Source organism: Oncorhynchus nerka, linkage group LG21 (assembly GCF_034236695.1).
Source record: "Oncorhynchus nerka isolate Pitt River linkage group LG21, Oner_Uvic_2.0, whole genome shotgun sequence".
Lineage (NCBI taxonomy): Eukaryota > Metazoa > Chordata > Actinopteri > Salmoniformes > Salmonidae > Oncorhynchus > Oncorhynchus nerka.
The window spans coordinates 31,402,031-31,419,765 of NC_088416.1; the positions used below are offsets into that span (position 1 = coordinate 31,402,031).

Consider the following 17,735-nt stretch of genomic DNA (forward strand, 5'->3'; position numbering starts at 1 on the left):
AGGAATATAATTTCAGTCACCTTTAAATATGGGGTAAACATTCACTTTCAGCAGAGAGAGTGAGAGGAGGAAGACATCTTAGAGAAGGAATCTGAGATGGTTTAGAGTTGTATTTTTGTACGTGTGTGTGTGTGTGAGAGACTGAGAGTGAGAGAGAACTAATCAGTATTATGTGTCTTTTAGAGAGAGAAAACCAAGAACATGTATCAGGTGTGTGTGTGTGTCGTGGGGCAGCTGTGTGTACGTATGCAGGAGGATGCTGAGGGAGTTTGGAGACCACCTACACTCCCACCTGCTCAGCCTTTTAGAGGGGCCTCTTCAAACAACATAAGGGTCATTATAGATGTGAGCCTCTAGCCGCCAGGCATTGTTTAGCTATTTCTGTCCGCTCGCCTTACACTGAAAGATCCACCAGAGCCCCATTAAAACGGAGGATAAAAATGAACAGCTAGAGAGACGGCATTACTGTACCAGTACATCTTGTAGGGAAAATGTGAGCTGGCAGTGTTGTACATTACTGAAAGAAAACTGGTTTGCTTTTAGTGTCAACTAAATCTAGATCATTCAAATCAGATTTACATCTTATTTGGGTTGAATATAATGACAACCTTAGATACATCAACTCCGTCCAGAGGTAAGAAATAATAATAATGCTTGGGTGAATTAGCATGTCATTTTCTATATGTTCCTCAGATGTTTGGAAACCTCTTTATGCAGAATACAGTAGAGACACACAACAAATAAATGAATGATTAATTGCCAATGACAGCTCACTACCCATGATGACACATAAACAACCTAATTCTTGTAAACTCGCAACACATTAATGATTAAGTGCCTTCATTAAGTATACACATGATAACACATGAAGACACCCAACTTGGCCTAGTCCATCACTGATGTGGAGTGACGAAGCGGCGAGCTGTTTGACAGGCACTGAGAAGATGACTAACTTAACTTTCAGACTGAGGGATGAATGGAAGTTCTGTCTCTTCTTCAGGGAAAACAAGTTGAGGAGGCTTTTGATGTCGCAGAGACCTTAACAAGCTTTTCCTGTGTGGTAGTTTTTCTATGGTGGTAGTTTTTCCTGTGGTGGGAGTTTTTCGTGTGGTGATAGTTGTTTGTATGTTGCTGTCTGCTCTGGTCTCCTTCAACTTTTAGGAGTTAGTTTATCACATTTCTGAGGGCAGTTGGGAGAGGAAGGCTACAGGTAACTGCCAAAATAAAGGAAACACCAATAAGTGTCTTAATAGGACGTTGGGCACCACAAGCCACCAGAAAAGCTTCAATGTGCCTTGGCATAGATTCTAGAAGTGTCTGAAGGGATGCAATGCCATTCTTCAATGAGAAATTCCATAATTTGCTGGAAAAAGCCTTCTCAGAATCTCCTATAAGTGTTCAATTGGGTTGAGATCTGGTGAATAAGACACACACGTTTGGGTTTACTATCCTTGTGGAGACCTAGAATGTATTTCCATTTAAAATCCTATCCCTAAACCTTAAACCCTAACCCTAATTGTAACCCTAAACTTAACCCTATGCCTAAAATAGCCTTTGTCCTTGTGGGGACCTGGGAAATGTCTCCACGAGGGAGAATTTTCCTTGTTTTATTATCCTTGTGGGATCTTGATTTCAGGTACCCACAAGGATAGTAATACAAGCATACACAGACACATTTTAAACCCCCATGCTCCTTTGAAACCCCTCTTTTTAAAGTCACTGAGATCTCTTCTTCTAGCCATGGTAACCAAAATGATGGGTAAGTGGGCATTTTTATACATGACCCTAAGCATGAGACGTTAATTGCTTAATTAACTCAGGAACCACACCTGTGTGGAAGCACCTGCTTCCAATATACTTTGTATCCCTCATTTACTCAAGTAGTTTCCTTTATTTTGGCAGTTACCTGACAAATGTGATTGTACATTATATATGTTATGCATTACTGTGGCCTATATATAGTGCATACAGTATATACTGTACGTAAAGGATTTGTACTGACTGGCCTCCAAATGTCCAAAACATTTGCCACAAGTAAACAACGCACAAACAATTCAATTGTGATTTGTGCCAAAACGAGACCATGAAATTGCCAGAGAGAGTCTATATTTGGAGCGGAGGTTCCTAAATGCACTACTTAAAGTCAAATGTGAGGTAATTACCGTGCCACACAGTGACCGCAGACTGCTAATTGAGCTGCATGTGGTAGTCCCAGCCCGTCTCCACCCTACAGAACCTCCACCGCTGTAAACACCAACCTTGGAGGGTAACCTTCACAACATCACCTCACTGAACCAAAGGCTCTGCCCGGAACTATCGTCTGACGTGGGGGGAAAAAACTGGAACATTGTGATGGCACAGAGTGGAGATGAGAGCAATAATTCTGAGCTTGAGTTTTATGTGTGTTTGTGCTTGCGAAGCAGCGAATGGGTATATGCGTGTGTGTGTGTGTGGGAGGGGAATTGATAATTTTTACATGCACTACTTTACTTGAGGACAACCATGTCTGGGCTTGTTTAAGACATGCTCAATTCAAGGCCTTGGGAATGACACTCGGTTACAAAATCACACACGGCTCCCTTGGGCTTTACAGGAGTTGCAGACGTGGCCAAAGTCAGATCTTTTTGGTTTTGAGTGCTTTTGCCCCCAGAAACTGCTGGCACTGTGGTTCCTTTTATAGACCAACTTTTTCTTAACTATGATATTTTGTGAGACATTTCATTGCACATTATGTTTGTGGAATAATAAACTGAGTAATATGCCAGTCTTTAGATGTATGATGTGTTTACATTTGTTTTGAGTTTCCGGTTACAATGTGTGTGTGAGTTGTAACTTACTCACTGCACCGTCATCCCCTCTCACTCTTTATCGCTCCCTCTCCCCAGCCAATGACGTTTTCCCTTTGAAGGTCATGACCTCAAAATCTATATCACCCATGAAGGGATTCCCTGGCCAGCAGGTCAATGCTATGATGATGAGTTAACACTGCCAACTTTCCCCAGCAGCTCAGCCAGTTCAGACGGCCAAGTTGAGATATCAGGAAACAGACCAGACTCTGGGAGTGGATGTGACTCCACTAAACATCAACAACTGCTGACTGAGAACGAAGCCTCTCCACAGCGTGCCACAGATTGATTGTCAGGTCACACATACATTTTTGATTTGTCTAAGGGGCTCTTTGAGTTTTTTAAATTTATGAGATCTGGTTTGTAATGAAAGCTGTAAATCAGTAGGCTGCTGCTTTGAAAAGTGCCTGGGTCGGGCAGAACCTCCTAAGGGAGAAATAACTCCCAGAGTGCTGTATAAATTATGTTATTATAAAACCCCACTTTATGAGCACTGTATGACCTGACATGGCAATAACCTTGTGGCATTCACTTTTAATAAAAAACAAAGGCTCATTTCAGCCATGTGGAAGATCAAGAACTAGCTAAAACAAACAGATGACATTCGTGCCGGGCCAAACCGTAACTAACTGGACAAACTCAAAGGAAATCACAAAGAACCCAGAAAGAGTCAGCAGAAGACGAAGACAGAGATCATACATGCGATTGGATTTGGAGGGAAGAGAAAAATCCTCTTATCTTTGATTTGTCTTTTCTAAGTCATGGGAACAAAATCTTGGCTCTCTCTCTCTCCCTCGCTCGCTCACTCTCTCACTCACAAACTCCTCTATCTCTCTCACATGCATGCACACACACAGAAAAATCAGGAGACAATTGTTTTATCATGCCATGCTCGCTCACCCCCTCATTCCAGTGTTACAGTAAATGTTCCCTTGCGCTACAGGCTCTTTGCCTTTTAACTTGTAGTTCTGTATAGGCCAAGCTCATTAAGAGCACATTCAGCCTTCATTATAATGATTATACACCACTGCACTAACAGAATAATGAACGGAGAGAGCGCTACATGATAGAGCAGAGGAGGAGGGGGTTGACAGAGCCATAAGGTAAAGAGAATGTGTTGACCTCTGGCGCTGACATCACTGACCCCCACATATAGCTGACTAACAGGACCTCTCCGTCCTGGTTGGCCGAACAGAGGGACGGTTACCCTGGGGCATGCCCTGGCCAACTACCTGACTCACTTCTCCTACAGGCTCCTTTAGGTTGAGTGAGCTTGGCGAGTGTGGTACTATGCAAAGGAGGAAGGCTGGCTAGATTTAGCTTTGCCCCATTAGCTGCTTTAGCCAGTGCTAAAGCATGGGGACGCATTTCTGCCCAACAGGCTTTTCCCCTTTTATCAAAAAGATGTGAGCAAAAGGTTGTGACAGGCCTAGAATGGGCTGCAGAGGCTGCTGGTCTCCAGGGGTAAAGGCTGTCTTGTCCTTTCCTGACTTAAACAAGAGTTGACTTTGCAGTAGCTGAACATGAGAATTACAGAATCATGGAACCACCCATCAGTTAGTAAGCACGGTAAACTGCAGGTGAGCAGATGAAACCAGGATTCTCTTTGTGCCGTCCATTGGCCTACCATGACATCAATAGATGCCAATCAATCGACATGAGTTCAAGCTGTTTGGGTCAACAGCTTGGACTTGAGAAAAACACCATTGTAAGTAACCATCATGTGATGATGATGATGATGATGATAATGATGATGGATGGTTCTATTTATAGCCTCACAACACTGACCACAGAAGACAACAACAGCATGAGAGGCCCCATTGTGTCCCAATGGGAGAATCACCCACTCAGTCAAGAGTCAGCCGAGAGGGCATTCACAACCCTCATCCAACCAAGCATGTCTTTCTTTCCCTCTCTCATCCCTCTCTCTGATTGGCACAGACTCCTCCAGCCAGGGTGAGTCAGAGAGCGGGAGCTTCCAGCCAATCAGAGCCCAGGACAGTGGCTGAGGCTGTTGTGAGCCGGGACTGACAATAGCAGGGTTGTGAGGAGGTGGAGAGGGACAATGAGATAGTTGTGAAGAGGTGGTGTGGAGGGCTGAAGACTCAGCTCAGTGTCTTATTGTGAGAGCCTGCATTGTCTGGGGTGCCTTTGGAAAAGTCCCAAAGTCCCAAATTTCTTCCCCTGGAGGTAATATTGCATAACATGGCAAATGAAAAAACTGAGGAATAGAGTTATGCAGGTCTACCTACTGGTTAGTAGGCTAGAGGTTATAGCCAACCGTGATATTATCACGGTATATGGGTTAATGACTATCAGGCTGATCCTAGTTCATGTTTTTCTCACAACCATTGTAAAGAAGAGAACAGATATTGTAATAGTTTGAACTATAGATAACTTTTGAGGTGAATGCTAACATGGACAACATCACACAGTCTCTCCATGTGGTGCAGTGAGCAAAAGCCCCGTTGCTTAGTTCATCATAGATAATTACACTCCTTGTAATAAAGCTCTTGAAAATGTCAACACAATAAAACAGGCAGATGTTATCATGTGCAGGAGTCATTTTCGATACTGAAAAACAATATATGCAGAAAGGAAATAATGATGATCACGTTATCCTCCTCTTTCCCTGCAGATGTTCACACAGCTGCATGGGCATCTGTTGTAACACATACTGTTGTACACACACAGTTTGAACTCTTACTGTAAATGACTTACACCCCACCCCTTAAGGCTAGCCTTTCCCAAACTCACCCAGGAGAAACAGCAGGTAACATTGAGTTGGCCTTCATCCATGTGATCACAACCATGTCTCTTCCCAAGATGCCTGCCCCTCCTATCTCAGAGAGTTTACAGAAAAACACAATTACACATTGGCACAAGACAAGTACAAACACTGATAAAATAGAATAGAGATCTTCAGAAAGACATATTATAAAAAGGTTGTTGAATCCAATCTCTATTGTAAACAGAGGTGGGGCTGATGAAGCACATTGTTCTGTTATAATGATTTTATTAGATGGGAGGGTGGTACAGCACATTGAATATACAACTGGAAGTGTGCATTCAATAACCATGTTTTCTGTGTCCTTCTTGCACACATTCATCCGTCTTCCCTCTTGGATAACCTGGGAGTGTTTTAGAGTAAGGTGTGGCAGTGGCATCATGTACTCTCATGGGTGTTACGGGAAACACTCACTACGCGGAACCCCACTGGGCTGCAGTCAATGCCAAATGCCACAGGAGCTGAGGTCCAAACTCTACCACAATGATGCATTAAACCAAAACCAACCTGACCAGAGCTAGCAGAGACAGAATAGAATGTATGAGGGAGGTGGCAGTTTGGGACTGTTAACGTTGCCAGTAACTGTTTTCCTCTGTTAAGGTCTGTTCCCATGGATACTTACAAAAAGGCAGACTCAATAATAGTTTTTAAATACTTTAAATTTACCAGAAAGACAGACATTATATGGGCATCATTCAGGATAGGAAATAAAGCAGTGGCAAGCCACAGCCTCAAGTTTCAGCATGGGCTCTGGATAATTCGATTTCAAGTGTCACGTAAAATCATGACAATAATGTGCAGTTTTTGAGTTTGTGTGCTGACATAACACAGTGATCAGTTATCCTCTAGCCTCGTGAGAAGTTGGACCACAGGCCTAAACATGACAACAGTATATTCTTAACAAATATATATGCTGACTGTGCCATTCACATTAAATACATGTTGACACAGGTTGCTGTTTCTGGTTTGTTCCAAGGCGGTAAATGTGTTGAAAGCTTAACCCAGCCCCTTCGCTCCAGCACAGCTCTACTAACCCGTGTGAATGAGGGTGTCAAGAATTGTGATATCAACACAACACATAAATTCTAGGTTTGAATATGCTTAAGATGAGGGATATGGATTTTTCAAGTAAGCTCCTGATGCATGTATGAGTTAGTGAGACAAAGCGGTACATTTTCACTGTCATGTTTTTGAACCACAATGGGATCTGCAGGTTTGAGCCGTGTTTGTGTGGGTGATGGAAAGATTACACACGAGACAAAGGCATCCTTCTCATCAACCAAAGCTGGAGCACTGTGAGGGAATCACATTTCCCTCCTCTCAAAATCCACTGAGTTGGGATGGGGAGTAAACAGAAACTGATCTGCAGAAACACAAATCAAATGTGGTTTATTGGGACAAACTAAGGGTCAAATTCAACCTGAGCACTGGAGCAATTTATGGAACAAGATTCTGCTTGTAGCCTGGCTTATCTTCCCATTGTTTGACATTGCCTCTGAATCCAATCTATGATGAAAGGAATAGAACTCGTGGCAAGATTCCAAATGAAACCCCATCTGTAGCACAAAAAGTTCTAACACAGCAGGCTAGATGGAGTTGTTCATTATATTAGTTACAGGTAGAAGGTGTATTTTCGGTGATGGAGAGTGGCAAAAAATCTCTCCCATTCTCACACAGTCAATCAGCTCACACAGACAGGGTGCCAGTTACAATGACTCTGCTCTGTGTAACACTGACTGGTGGCGAAACCAATTAAGCCACAACAGTTGAGGAGAGAAAGGTTGACCCCCTATGATCCTCGACTCCTGGGACAAATTGTATCCCTCTCTGAGCAGTCATGAAAGACAAACAGCGTATTCTAAAAGTATTCAAAAAACCTTTCCCTTTTTCCACATTTTGTTACGTTACAGCCTTATTCTAAAATTGATTAAATAAAACATTTTGCTCATCAATCTACACACAATACCCCATAATGACAAAATGAAAACAGGTTTTTAAGACATTTTTGAAAACAGAAATACCTTATTTACATAAGTATTCAGACCCTTTGCTATGAGATTCGAAATTGAGCTCAGGTGCATCCTGTTTCCATTGATCATCCTTGAGATGTTTCTACAACTTGATTGGAGTTCCTCTGTGGTAAATTCAATTGATTGGACATGATTTTGAAAGGCACACACTTGTAAGTTCCCACAGTTGACAGTGCATGTCAGATCAAAATCCAAGCCATGATGTTGAAGGAATTGTCCATAGAGCTCAGAGATAGGATTGTGTCGAGGCACAGATCTGGGGAAGGCTATCAAAAATATCTGCAGCATTGAAGGTCCCCAAGAACACAGTGGCCTCCATCATTCTTAATTGGAAGAAGTTTGGAAACACCAAGACTCTTCCTAGAACTAGCTGCCTGGCCAAACTGGGCCATCGGGGGAGAAGGGCCTAGGTCAGGGAGGTGACCAAGAAACCAAGTTTCTCTGTGTAGATGGGAGAACCTTATAGAAGGACAACCATCTCTGCAGCACTCCACCAATCAGAACTTTATAGTAGAGTGGTCAGACTGTAGCCAATCCTCAGTAAAATGCAAGACGGGCGGGTTGGAGTTTGGCCTGAATGCCAAGCGTCACGTCTGAAGGAAACCTGGCACCATCCCTACTGTGAAGCATGGTGGTGGCAGCATCATGCTGTGGGGATGTTTTTCAGCGGCAAGGACTGGGAAACTAGTCAGGATCGAGGGAAAGTACAGAGCGATCCGTGATGAAAACCTTCTCCAGAGCACTCAGGACCTCAGACTGGGGTAAAGGTTCACCTTCCAATAGGACAATGATACCTAAGCACACAGCCAAGACAACACAGGAGTGGCTTCGGGACAAGCCTCTGAATGTGCTTGGGTGGCCCAGCATTGGACTTGAACCCGATCGAAAATCTCTGGAGAGAAAATAGCTGTGCAGCTCCCCATCCAACCTGACAGAGCTTGAGAAGATATACTACTATACCCAAGATGGCGTAGCAGTGGGACATGTGTGTTTGTCTTTGTCTTATCCCATGTCTTGTAAATAGCCGGTATTTTTCATATATATCTTAATCTCACTTTCTATCTACAAACTAAATATACTTTCCTGCAACCTGCCTCACCCAATGTGGCATGGATCTGCTATTTGTATTCCTTATAACTGGAACTTCCATCAGGAGCTAGCTACTAGCGGTCTTCACCTTTTTCCCGGTCACCAGCCAGCCTTCGCTCGGACAACACCTGCCTGTCGTGCACAGCGCGATATCAACCCAGAGCATATCGGACTGCTTTTCTCTACCACATCACCGGATTCCTGCCGCTCTGGATCATTACACCAGACCATCGCAGCTAGCTAGCTGCAAACGAGTGGCTACTGTTAGCTAACGCCTCTGTCCCGAAGCAAGCACCAGCTAGCCTCAAGCTAGGCCCATATACCAGCTAATTCTAGGGCCTCCTTTGCCAATTGGCCTGGACCCATTATTGTCGACACAGAGCCCCGCCGATCCATCACAACTGGACTGCCGACGTGATCGCCCGATGTGGTCTCAACAGGCCATTCTGTTATGATGTCGCAGAAGAACCATCTACTAGCCCCGGCCCGTTAGCTTTTCTGAACTCCTGCTCCTTTTCTGTGTCTCCTGCTCACCTAGCATAGTAGTGACTACCGAATGGCACCCTGACTCACCTATTGCTGCTCTTTTGACCCTATGATCACTCGGCTACACAGCTGATGCCCCCTGGACTGTTTCAATAACACGGTACCTCATTTTGTTTACCTGTTGGCCCCAGCCTCAAACTCAGGTCCTGTATATACTTAACTGACCCGCTCTGCCCATTCATTGCCATTTACCCGTTGTTGTCTTAGCACTCCTGATCAACACCTTTGTTTGCTTTATGCCTCTCTCTAATGTCAATATGCCTTGTCTAAAGCTGTCTTGGCTAGTTCTTATTGTTTTATTTCACTGTAGAGCCCTCAGTCTCGCTCAAAATGCCTTAGATAGCTCTTTTGTCCCACCGCACACACATGCGGAGACCTCACCTGGCTTAACTGGTGCCTCGAGAGACAAAACTTCTCTCATCGTCACTTAACGCCTAGGTTTATCTCCAATGTACTTACATCCTAACATACCATTGTCTGTACATTGTGCCCTGAATCTATCCTACCACCCCAAGGATCTGCTACTTTTATTCTCTGTCCCCAGCTCGCTAGACGACCAGTTCTTATAGCCTTTAGCCGTACCCTTATCCTACTCCTCCACTGTTCCTCAGGTGATGTAGAGGTTAACCCAGGCCCTCCTACCTAAGTTTGTTTTATTCACTGCTTTAGCACACTCCGCCAACACTGATGTCCTAACAGTGTCTGAATCCTGGCTTAGGAAGACTACCAAAAAATCTGAAATTTCCATCCCCAACTACAACATTTTCCACCAAGATAGAACTGCCAAAGGGGGCGGAGTTGCAATCTACTGCAGAGATAGCCTGCAGAGTTATGTCATGCTATCCAGGTCTGTTCCCAAACAGTACGAGCTTCTACTTTTAAAAATTCACCTTTCCAGAAATACGTCTCCCCACTGTTGCCACTTGTTATAGACCCCCCTCAGCCCCCAGCTGTGCCCTGGACACCATATGTGAAATAATTGCCCCCCATTTATCTTCAGAGTTTGTACTGTTAGGTGACCTAAACTTGGATTTGCTTAACACCCCGGCCGTCCTACAATCTAACATAGATGCCCTAAATCTCATACAAATTATCAAGGAACCCTCACCGGCACCCTCATTAATATCATCCTGACCAACCTGCCCTCTAAATACACCTCTGCTGTCTTCAACCAGGATCTCAGCGAACACTTCCTCATTGCCTGCGTCCATAATGGGTCCACGGTCAAACTACCACCCCTCATCACTGTCAAACGCTCCATAACACACTTCAGCGAGCAGGCCTTTATAATCAACCTGGCCCGGGTATCCTGGAAGGATATTGACATCATTCTGTCAGTAGAGGATGCCTGGTTATTCTTTAAAAGCGCTTTCCTCATCATCTTAAATAAGCATGCCACATTAAAAAAAAATGTAGAACTAAGAAAAGATATAGCCTTTGGTTCACTCCAGACTTGACTGCCCTGGACCAGCACAAAAACACCCTGTGGCGTACTGCATTAGCATCAAATAGCCCCCGTGATATGCAACCTTTCAGGGAAGTTAGGAACCAATATACACAGGCAGTTAGGAAAGCGAAGGCTAGCTTTTTCAGACATAAATTTGCATCCTGTAGCACAAACTCCAAAAAGTTATGGGACACTGTAAAGTCCATGGAGAATAAGAGCACCTCCTCCCAGCTGCCCACTGCACTGAGGATAGGAAACACTGTCAACACCGATAAATCTACAATAATCGAGAATTTCAATAAGCATTTTTCTACGGCTGGCCATGCTTTCCACCTGGTTTTGTCACCAAAGCCCCATATACTACCCACCACTGTGACCTGTATGCTCTCGTTGGCTGCCATCGCTTCATAGTCATCGCCAAACCCACTGGCTCCAGGTCATCTATACGTTTTTGATAGGTAAAGCCCCGCCTTATCTCAGCTGACTGGGCACCACATCAGCACCCACCCGTAGCACAGGCTCCAGCAGGTATATTTCACTGGTCATCCCCAAAGCAAACTCCTGCTTTGGCTGCCTTTCCTTCCTGTTCTCTGCTGCCAACAACTGGAACTAATTGCAAAAATCACTGAAGCTGGAGTCTTATATCTCCCTCACTAACTTTAGGCATCAGCTTACCGATCATCTCACCTGTATACAGCCCATCTGTAAATAGCCCACCCAACTACCTCATCCCCACATTGTTATTTATTTATTTGCTCCTTTGCACCCCACTATCTCTACTTGCACATTCATCTTCTGCACATCTATCACTCCAGTATTTATTTGCTAAATTGTAATTATTTCACCACTATGGCCTGTTTTTTGCCTTACCTCCCTAATCTTACTACATATGCACACACTGTATATAGATTTTTCTATTGTGTTATTGACTGTACGTTTGTTTATCCCATGTGTTACTCTGTGTTGTTTGTGTCGCACTGCTTTGCTTTATATTGGCCAGGTCGCAGTTGAAAATGAGAACTTGTTCTCAGCTGGCCTACCTGGTTAAATAAAGAATATAATAAAGAAAAATATATATATTTTAAAGACCTGCAGAGAAGAATGGGAGAAACTCCCCAAATACAGGTGTGCCAAGTGTGTAGTGTCATACCCAAGACTAGAGGCTGTAATCACTGCCAGAGGTGATTCAACAAAGTACTGAGTAAAGTGTCTGAATACTTAAGTAAATGTGATATTTCAGTTTTTTTAATACATTTGCAAACATTTCTAAAAACGTGTTTTTGCTTTGTCATTATTGTGTGTAGATTGACGAGAAAAACAACAACCATTTTATCAATTTTAGAATAAGGCTGTAACATAACGAAATGTGGAAAAAGTCAAGGGGTCTGAATACTTTCCGAATGTACTGTAAATAAGATGAGAAAGGCAATATCGCTGCTAAAATTGGAAAACAATGAATTATTAATTTTAACTGATAAATTCAAATTAAATAAGACTCGTGCGGTACATTAAATCAATTGATAACAATGAACTCAGTAAATATAGCTGAGAAATATTTGCTTTTATCTAAAATTATTCAAACAAAACGTCCCTAGCTCTCACACGGATGAGCTTTATACAATAGGAATGCTGCTGGAATGAGGCTGAGGGGGGCCTCTCAGAGGAACTAACGCGTCGGCATGCCCAAATATGGAACGCGGATTTTCTCCTCAGAACGAAGTACTCGATCCCATCAATATATATATATATATATAGTTAATACATGGTATACATTATGTGGTCTCCTCCACGGTTACGTTAACCCCATCGCGACATTGTTCATTACATTTGCACACGGAACAATTAAATATAATTTCAGCAGAACATTAGGCTAATAGCTATCCCCGCTACATACAATTCATCAAACAAACTTCCTGTAAAATTAACAAGTGAATTGCAAATCATCTTAAAGACCTACACAATATAGTGTCCACATAATATGTAGGCCTAGGAAGCGCAGCTCAGCGTCTGATGGACAATGCCTATCAATTTGGAACAATGTAACAACGTGGACCGTGCAACATCACAATAACGTACTCTACTGTAGTTACAATGTAACAGTCAGATCACAAAACAACATATCAACAGCCTACGAACATGTTGACAAATGAGTCTAAACCTCGTTGTGCATTAGTCTGCACAGCGATTTCAATGAAGTAGGTGAAGAATGTATCTAAATATATTCTTAATCCAGCCCTTGCTTCACTGTTCACTTTTCTTGCCTACATGAGCGTGTCAACGATCGGTTTATACAATCGAAGTGGTTCCTGGCAATCGCGTCATAACCCTGACGTTATGTTGTTGGGCGTGCACAAATAGTTCTATCCAATCAATTCCCTTTGCCAATCTTGACAGCATTGTGTGTGGGCTGATTCGTTTTGCATGGCCAGTGCACCGGGTGGATGGAGATTTCGTTTATGGACCAATGGAATAGTCTAAAATATATAGACTCCGCTCACCCGGGGCACCGGGCCATGCAACACGAACTCGCCCAATGTTTGGTGTGTATATAAAACGGCATGTTACTAGCTGCTCACTCAGTGAATTTATCACATAGAACAACATACCGGGAACGCAACCTTATGTGTGGGTATAAAGTTTAGTGTTTTCTTATACAAGGTTGAAAAAGACAGTTCAAGACATTGGATCACGTCAATACTGCGGTCATTCATCTGTTAACAGCCTTCGTGGACCACTGCTCTGTTCTACATCTTGGATTTTCCCTCACACTTTTAGAAGTGAAATAATTTTTAGTTTTGAACTTGGGTCATTGCTGAAAAAGAAGACCGGTGCTTGCGTTGATGCGTAGCCTACATTTTGCTGACGCCGTCATTTGTTGACCAATATCCTGAGACTGTTTAAACAACTGGTAAGCTCACTTTCCTACGACTTTATGTCTACAAAAATGGAGCAGCCTTTTTATCATGACGACTCTTTTCTCTCGGCATACGGCCACTCTGATGCTGCATTGCACGACTACAAACACCTAAAGCAGAATATGAATTTGAACATGACAGAGCCATATCGCAACCTCAAGTCTGACTTGTACCAGGCAGCGCACCAGGACGTCGGGTCACTGAAGCTTGCTTCCCCCGAACTCGAAAGGCTTATCATCCAAAACAGTAACGGCATAATTACTACTCCCACCCCAGGCCAGTACTTCTACAACCGGAGCATCACCGATGAGCAGGAGGGCTTTGCGGAGGGCTTCGTGAAAGCCCTGGATGAGCTCCACAAGATAAACCATATGCCCATAGCCCCGCCCAACGTGTCTATTGGAGCGGGTGGTGTGACGACCTGTTCGGCGGCGGCCTCTAGTGTCTTCGGCTCCTCCCTGCAGCCCGAGCCTCCAATCTACACAACACTGAACGCTTATTGCCCAAACACTAACCTCTCTTCCGCATCCAGTTACCCCAGTACCACCATCAACTACTTACCGCCGCTTCACCAGCAGAGCCATCACCAACAGACCTCGACGCACGCGTCACACCCCTTTCAGTACTCTCTACCTGGCGCTGGGGTCCATCCACAGCGCCTTGTGGCTTTCAAAGAAGAACCACAAACCGTCCCTGATCTACACAGCAGCGACGGTTCCCCGCCAATGTCCCCAATCGACATGGAAAACCAAGAGATAATCAAGGCCGAGCGGAAGAGGCTTAGAAACCGACTAGCAGCAACCAAATGCCGGCGCCGCAAACTGGAGCGCATCTCCCGACTGGAGGACAAGGTGAAAGTTCTGAAGTCGGACAATGCTGGGCTCTCCAATACGGCGACTGTGCTTCGTGAACAAGTCGCCCAGCTCAAACAGAAAGTCCTGACACATGTAAGCAGCGGCTGTCAGCTGATGTTGACGAGCAAAATGGAGGCATTTTAAATGGAGAGGCGAGGGCATTACGCAGAGTAATTCATGATTTAGACGTGACAACACTGGAGGAATGTTCTACATGAACCGCACTGCAATAAGCCATATACCGGCAGGCTATTGTTAGTAATGACAATACGGTCGCAGGCTGTGTGTTGGCTACTCTCATTTCGGGTAAAAGACTGACAGAAATGGTACTTCCGGATGCTGGACACCGCACAAGGGACCATATCATCCAAATACATGACAACAGGAACAGCATCTAGACGGAACATAGACACTAACACTGAGTGACTAGAAAAACAAACCAGAGACCGCTTGATATGTTGGTTTGCTTAGGTATCAAATGGAAATGGTATTGTTTGTAATTTTGCATATCGTCATGCAATACTGCATTCATTAAATGTGTAAGTTATTTTGTTTGCCAGGTTGATCCTGACAAATTAATATTTTGTCATGTTTACGATGTCTTTTTTTTATTTGTGCAATGTATATTTAAGTAAAGTCTCTTTTCAAAATGATTTTGGCTTCATGTTTGTCTGTTGGTGTCATTATGCCATCCATGGTGTTCGATAAATGACATTTAGAAATTGTTGGTCGTTGAAGTAGGGTATATGCACAGAGGATTTTACACATTTACTGAAGCCCAGTGTTATGCCTAAACAACCTAAAGCGTGTGAATTAAATAGGTTTAGTTCATGCTACTTTACAGTGATAAATTCTATGCAATCGATGCCATTAGACTACATTCAGCGCCTTCATTTCCAGGACGTCAGCGCGTTGCGTTACCTTTCCTTTACGCACAGCGTGTCCATATAGGGACATTTTTGGTTGCGATTACGTCACTGTGAGCGAAGATTTCTGGGAACTCCCGCCTTCCTTGCAAATTAGTTTCATTCCACTTCATCTAACACTATCAATAAGAGGGTTTGGCTTAACGGAATTTCCAATATTATTATTGAAACTAAGCTGGCGCATAGGGTAATTAAGAACTGCGATAAGAAGCATGACAAGGGAAACAAACTTTGACCAGATATGGACTTGGCACAGTCATCATTTCGCAAGGGTTAACAAATGACTACAAAGTTCAGCCACTAACTTTTCTTGGCTATTTTAAATTACAGTATATTACTACATTTTTCTTATGGCATGAAGTGGTCTACCACTAGACAAAAATATTCAGTCATCCCATATTCAAGGTGTCTGTCCTCAGTCCAATTCTCTGGTTGGATCATCTATTTGTATAAAGACTGATGTCCAATGGCCACCAGCTCATTCTGGGCACATTGTTTCCCATGATGCCCAGCCAGGGTAAGTAAACATGGTGGTTGCGTACACACCACAGTTAAGACAGATTCGGGTCTTATATTTGAATGAGCGCACATGGAAGGAAGTGACAGTGGCCTTTGGAATGCCGGGGGTGTTTAAAGTTGCCACACCGCTTGGCAGAGCAGTAGAAGTGAGTGGGCATCTGGTGTGTGAGAGCATCTGTGTGTATGGTTGGGTTGGCATTGCCAAGGACAAGAACATTGTGGGGACATCAGAGAAATATGTGAGGCCCTGTTCTCTTTGAATTGAGTTAGGGATATGGGAAAAGTCCCATTTAAAGTCTAATTAATTGAGGATTAGTCATCATACATTAACTTCTTATCCAAACAGTTTTTTAAATTCAAGCCCTTCAAAGTTGGCAACAGTTGCAACTCCTGTTGTTTTGCGGTCTTTGGCAGACAGAGGAGTTATTGAGTATGCACAAGCTGTTCTCAGGAAACCAGGAGGGGAATTCTGTCCTGTTAAGCAGTTAATGATGTAGGCTACCGCAGCCAGCTAGGCAAACAACCCAGCCAGTCTGCTCTCCACAACCTTCAACACACTTAAGAAAATAAAAGAAAACCACTTCAAAAGAATCGCTGAACGCTGGGGTTTTGACACACTTTCTCACCTCAGCTGTTTTGGAGAGAGGTTCAATCTTAAAAAAAAAAAATTATGCCCCAATATGGAAAATATCAGCTACGACACCTACGTGTATTCCATTTGTGTATCTTTCAGTTTAAATAGTCCTACTAGTATTCATAAAAACAAGTGCAGTTTCTGTGTTTTAGTAAAAAAATCTTGTAAGATTTTCTATTTATTTATTTTGTTATAACACATACATAATTAAAATGTGATAGTCGAGCTAAGGTGTCCTAATTTAACACTTCTCTTTCCTATACCAATTTATTGTACTCTTCTATTGTTTTCACTTCTTAACACATTGGTGGGAGTGTAAATGTTCCATTTCCAGATGGAACCAATGTTTTTTGGATACTTGATTTCTCAGATCCCACCAAGGGGGAAATACATAAAAACATGATGTTAACATGGTTATTTATGTATAGGCCTACACAATATGTATAAATACACACGCACAACCTGCCCATTTCAGCGTCTTGCTACCACAGCCCACAACCATCAGCGTCTGTGGGAACATCTGTGATGCAGGTGATGATGTATGAAGATCTGGGGTGGGTTTATTTTCCTCCCCTCTAGCCCCCTTTCACTCCTACAGGCCTCACTCTCTCGCTCCATCTCCCACATTTCTCTCGCATCATACATATTCCTCCCACCTCACCATGGCCATCTGAGCTTCTTTCAATAATTACATAACTAATTTCAGAGACATTTTAGGCCTACGTAGGACAATGCAGTTTGAATGGGATTTTGCATGCTGAATGTGTATGTAAAGGCGACATAGGTCTTCAATAGGAATCGTCTAAAACACTACTACAAGCTTTTTCCATCTATCTCAAACCGAGGGAGGTAATCCCATAATCTTTTAAAGACAGTCAATTTGTAATAAGTAGGAGTCTACATAATGTCTGGTTTCTCAGTCCCATGTGTCACCAGAGGAGTGAGTTAAGTTGTAATAGAATGGAGTTGACATGCAGTGTAAAGTGTGCAGCTCACCATGAATGACCTCTGGAACACAGGGATCAGATTATCACCCTGGGAGCAGTTTGGTCATTCAAAAATAGAGAATGTTTATAATATATTATAATATTAAAACTTTAAAAGGGCAACTACACTTCCTGATCTGGCCTCGTTTTAGATT

General features: G+C 43.2%; 1 protein-coding gene across 1 annotated transcript; it reads left to right on the forward strand.

The window, feature by feature from the left end:
- The first annotated feature begins 13,317 nt into the window (after window positions 1-13,317).
- Window positions 13,318-15,168, forward strand: LOC115122168 (transcription factor JunB-like). Its single transcript, XM_029651364.2, has one exon. The coding sequence runs from the start codon at window positions 13,679-13,681 to the stop codon at window positions 14,657-14,659; it is 981 nt and encodes a 326-aa protein (XP_029507224.1). The 5' UTR covers window positions 13,318-13,678; the 3' UTR covers window positions 14,660-15,168.
- Window positions 15,169-17,735: the final 2,567 nt, after the last annotated feature.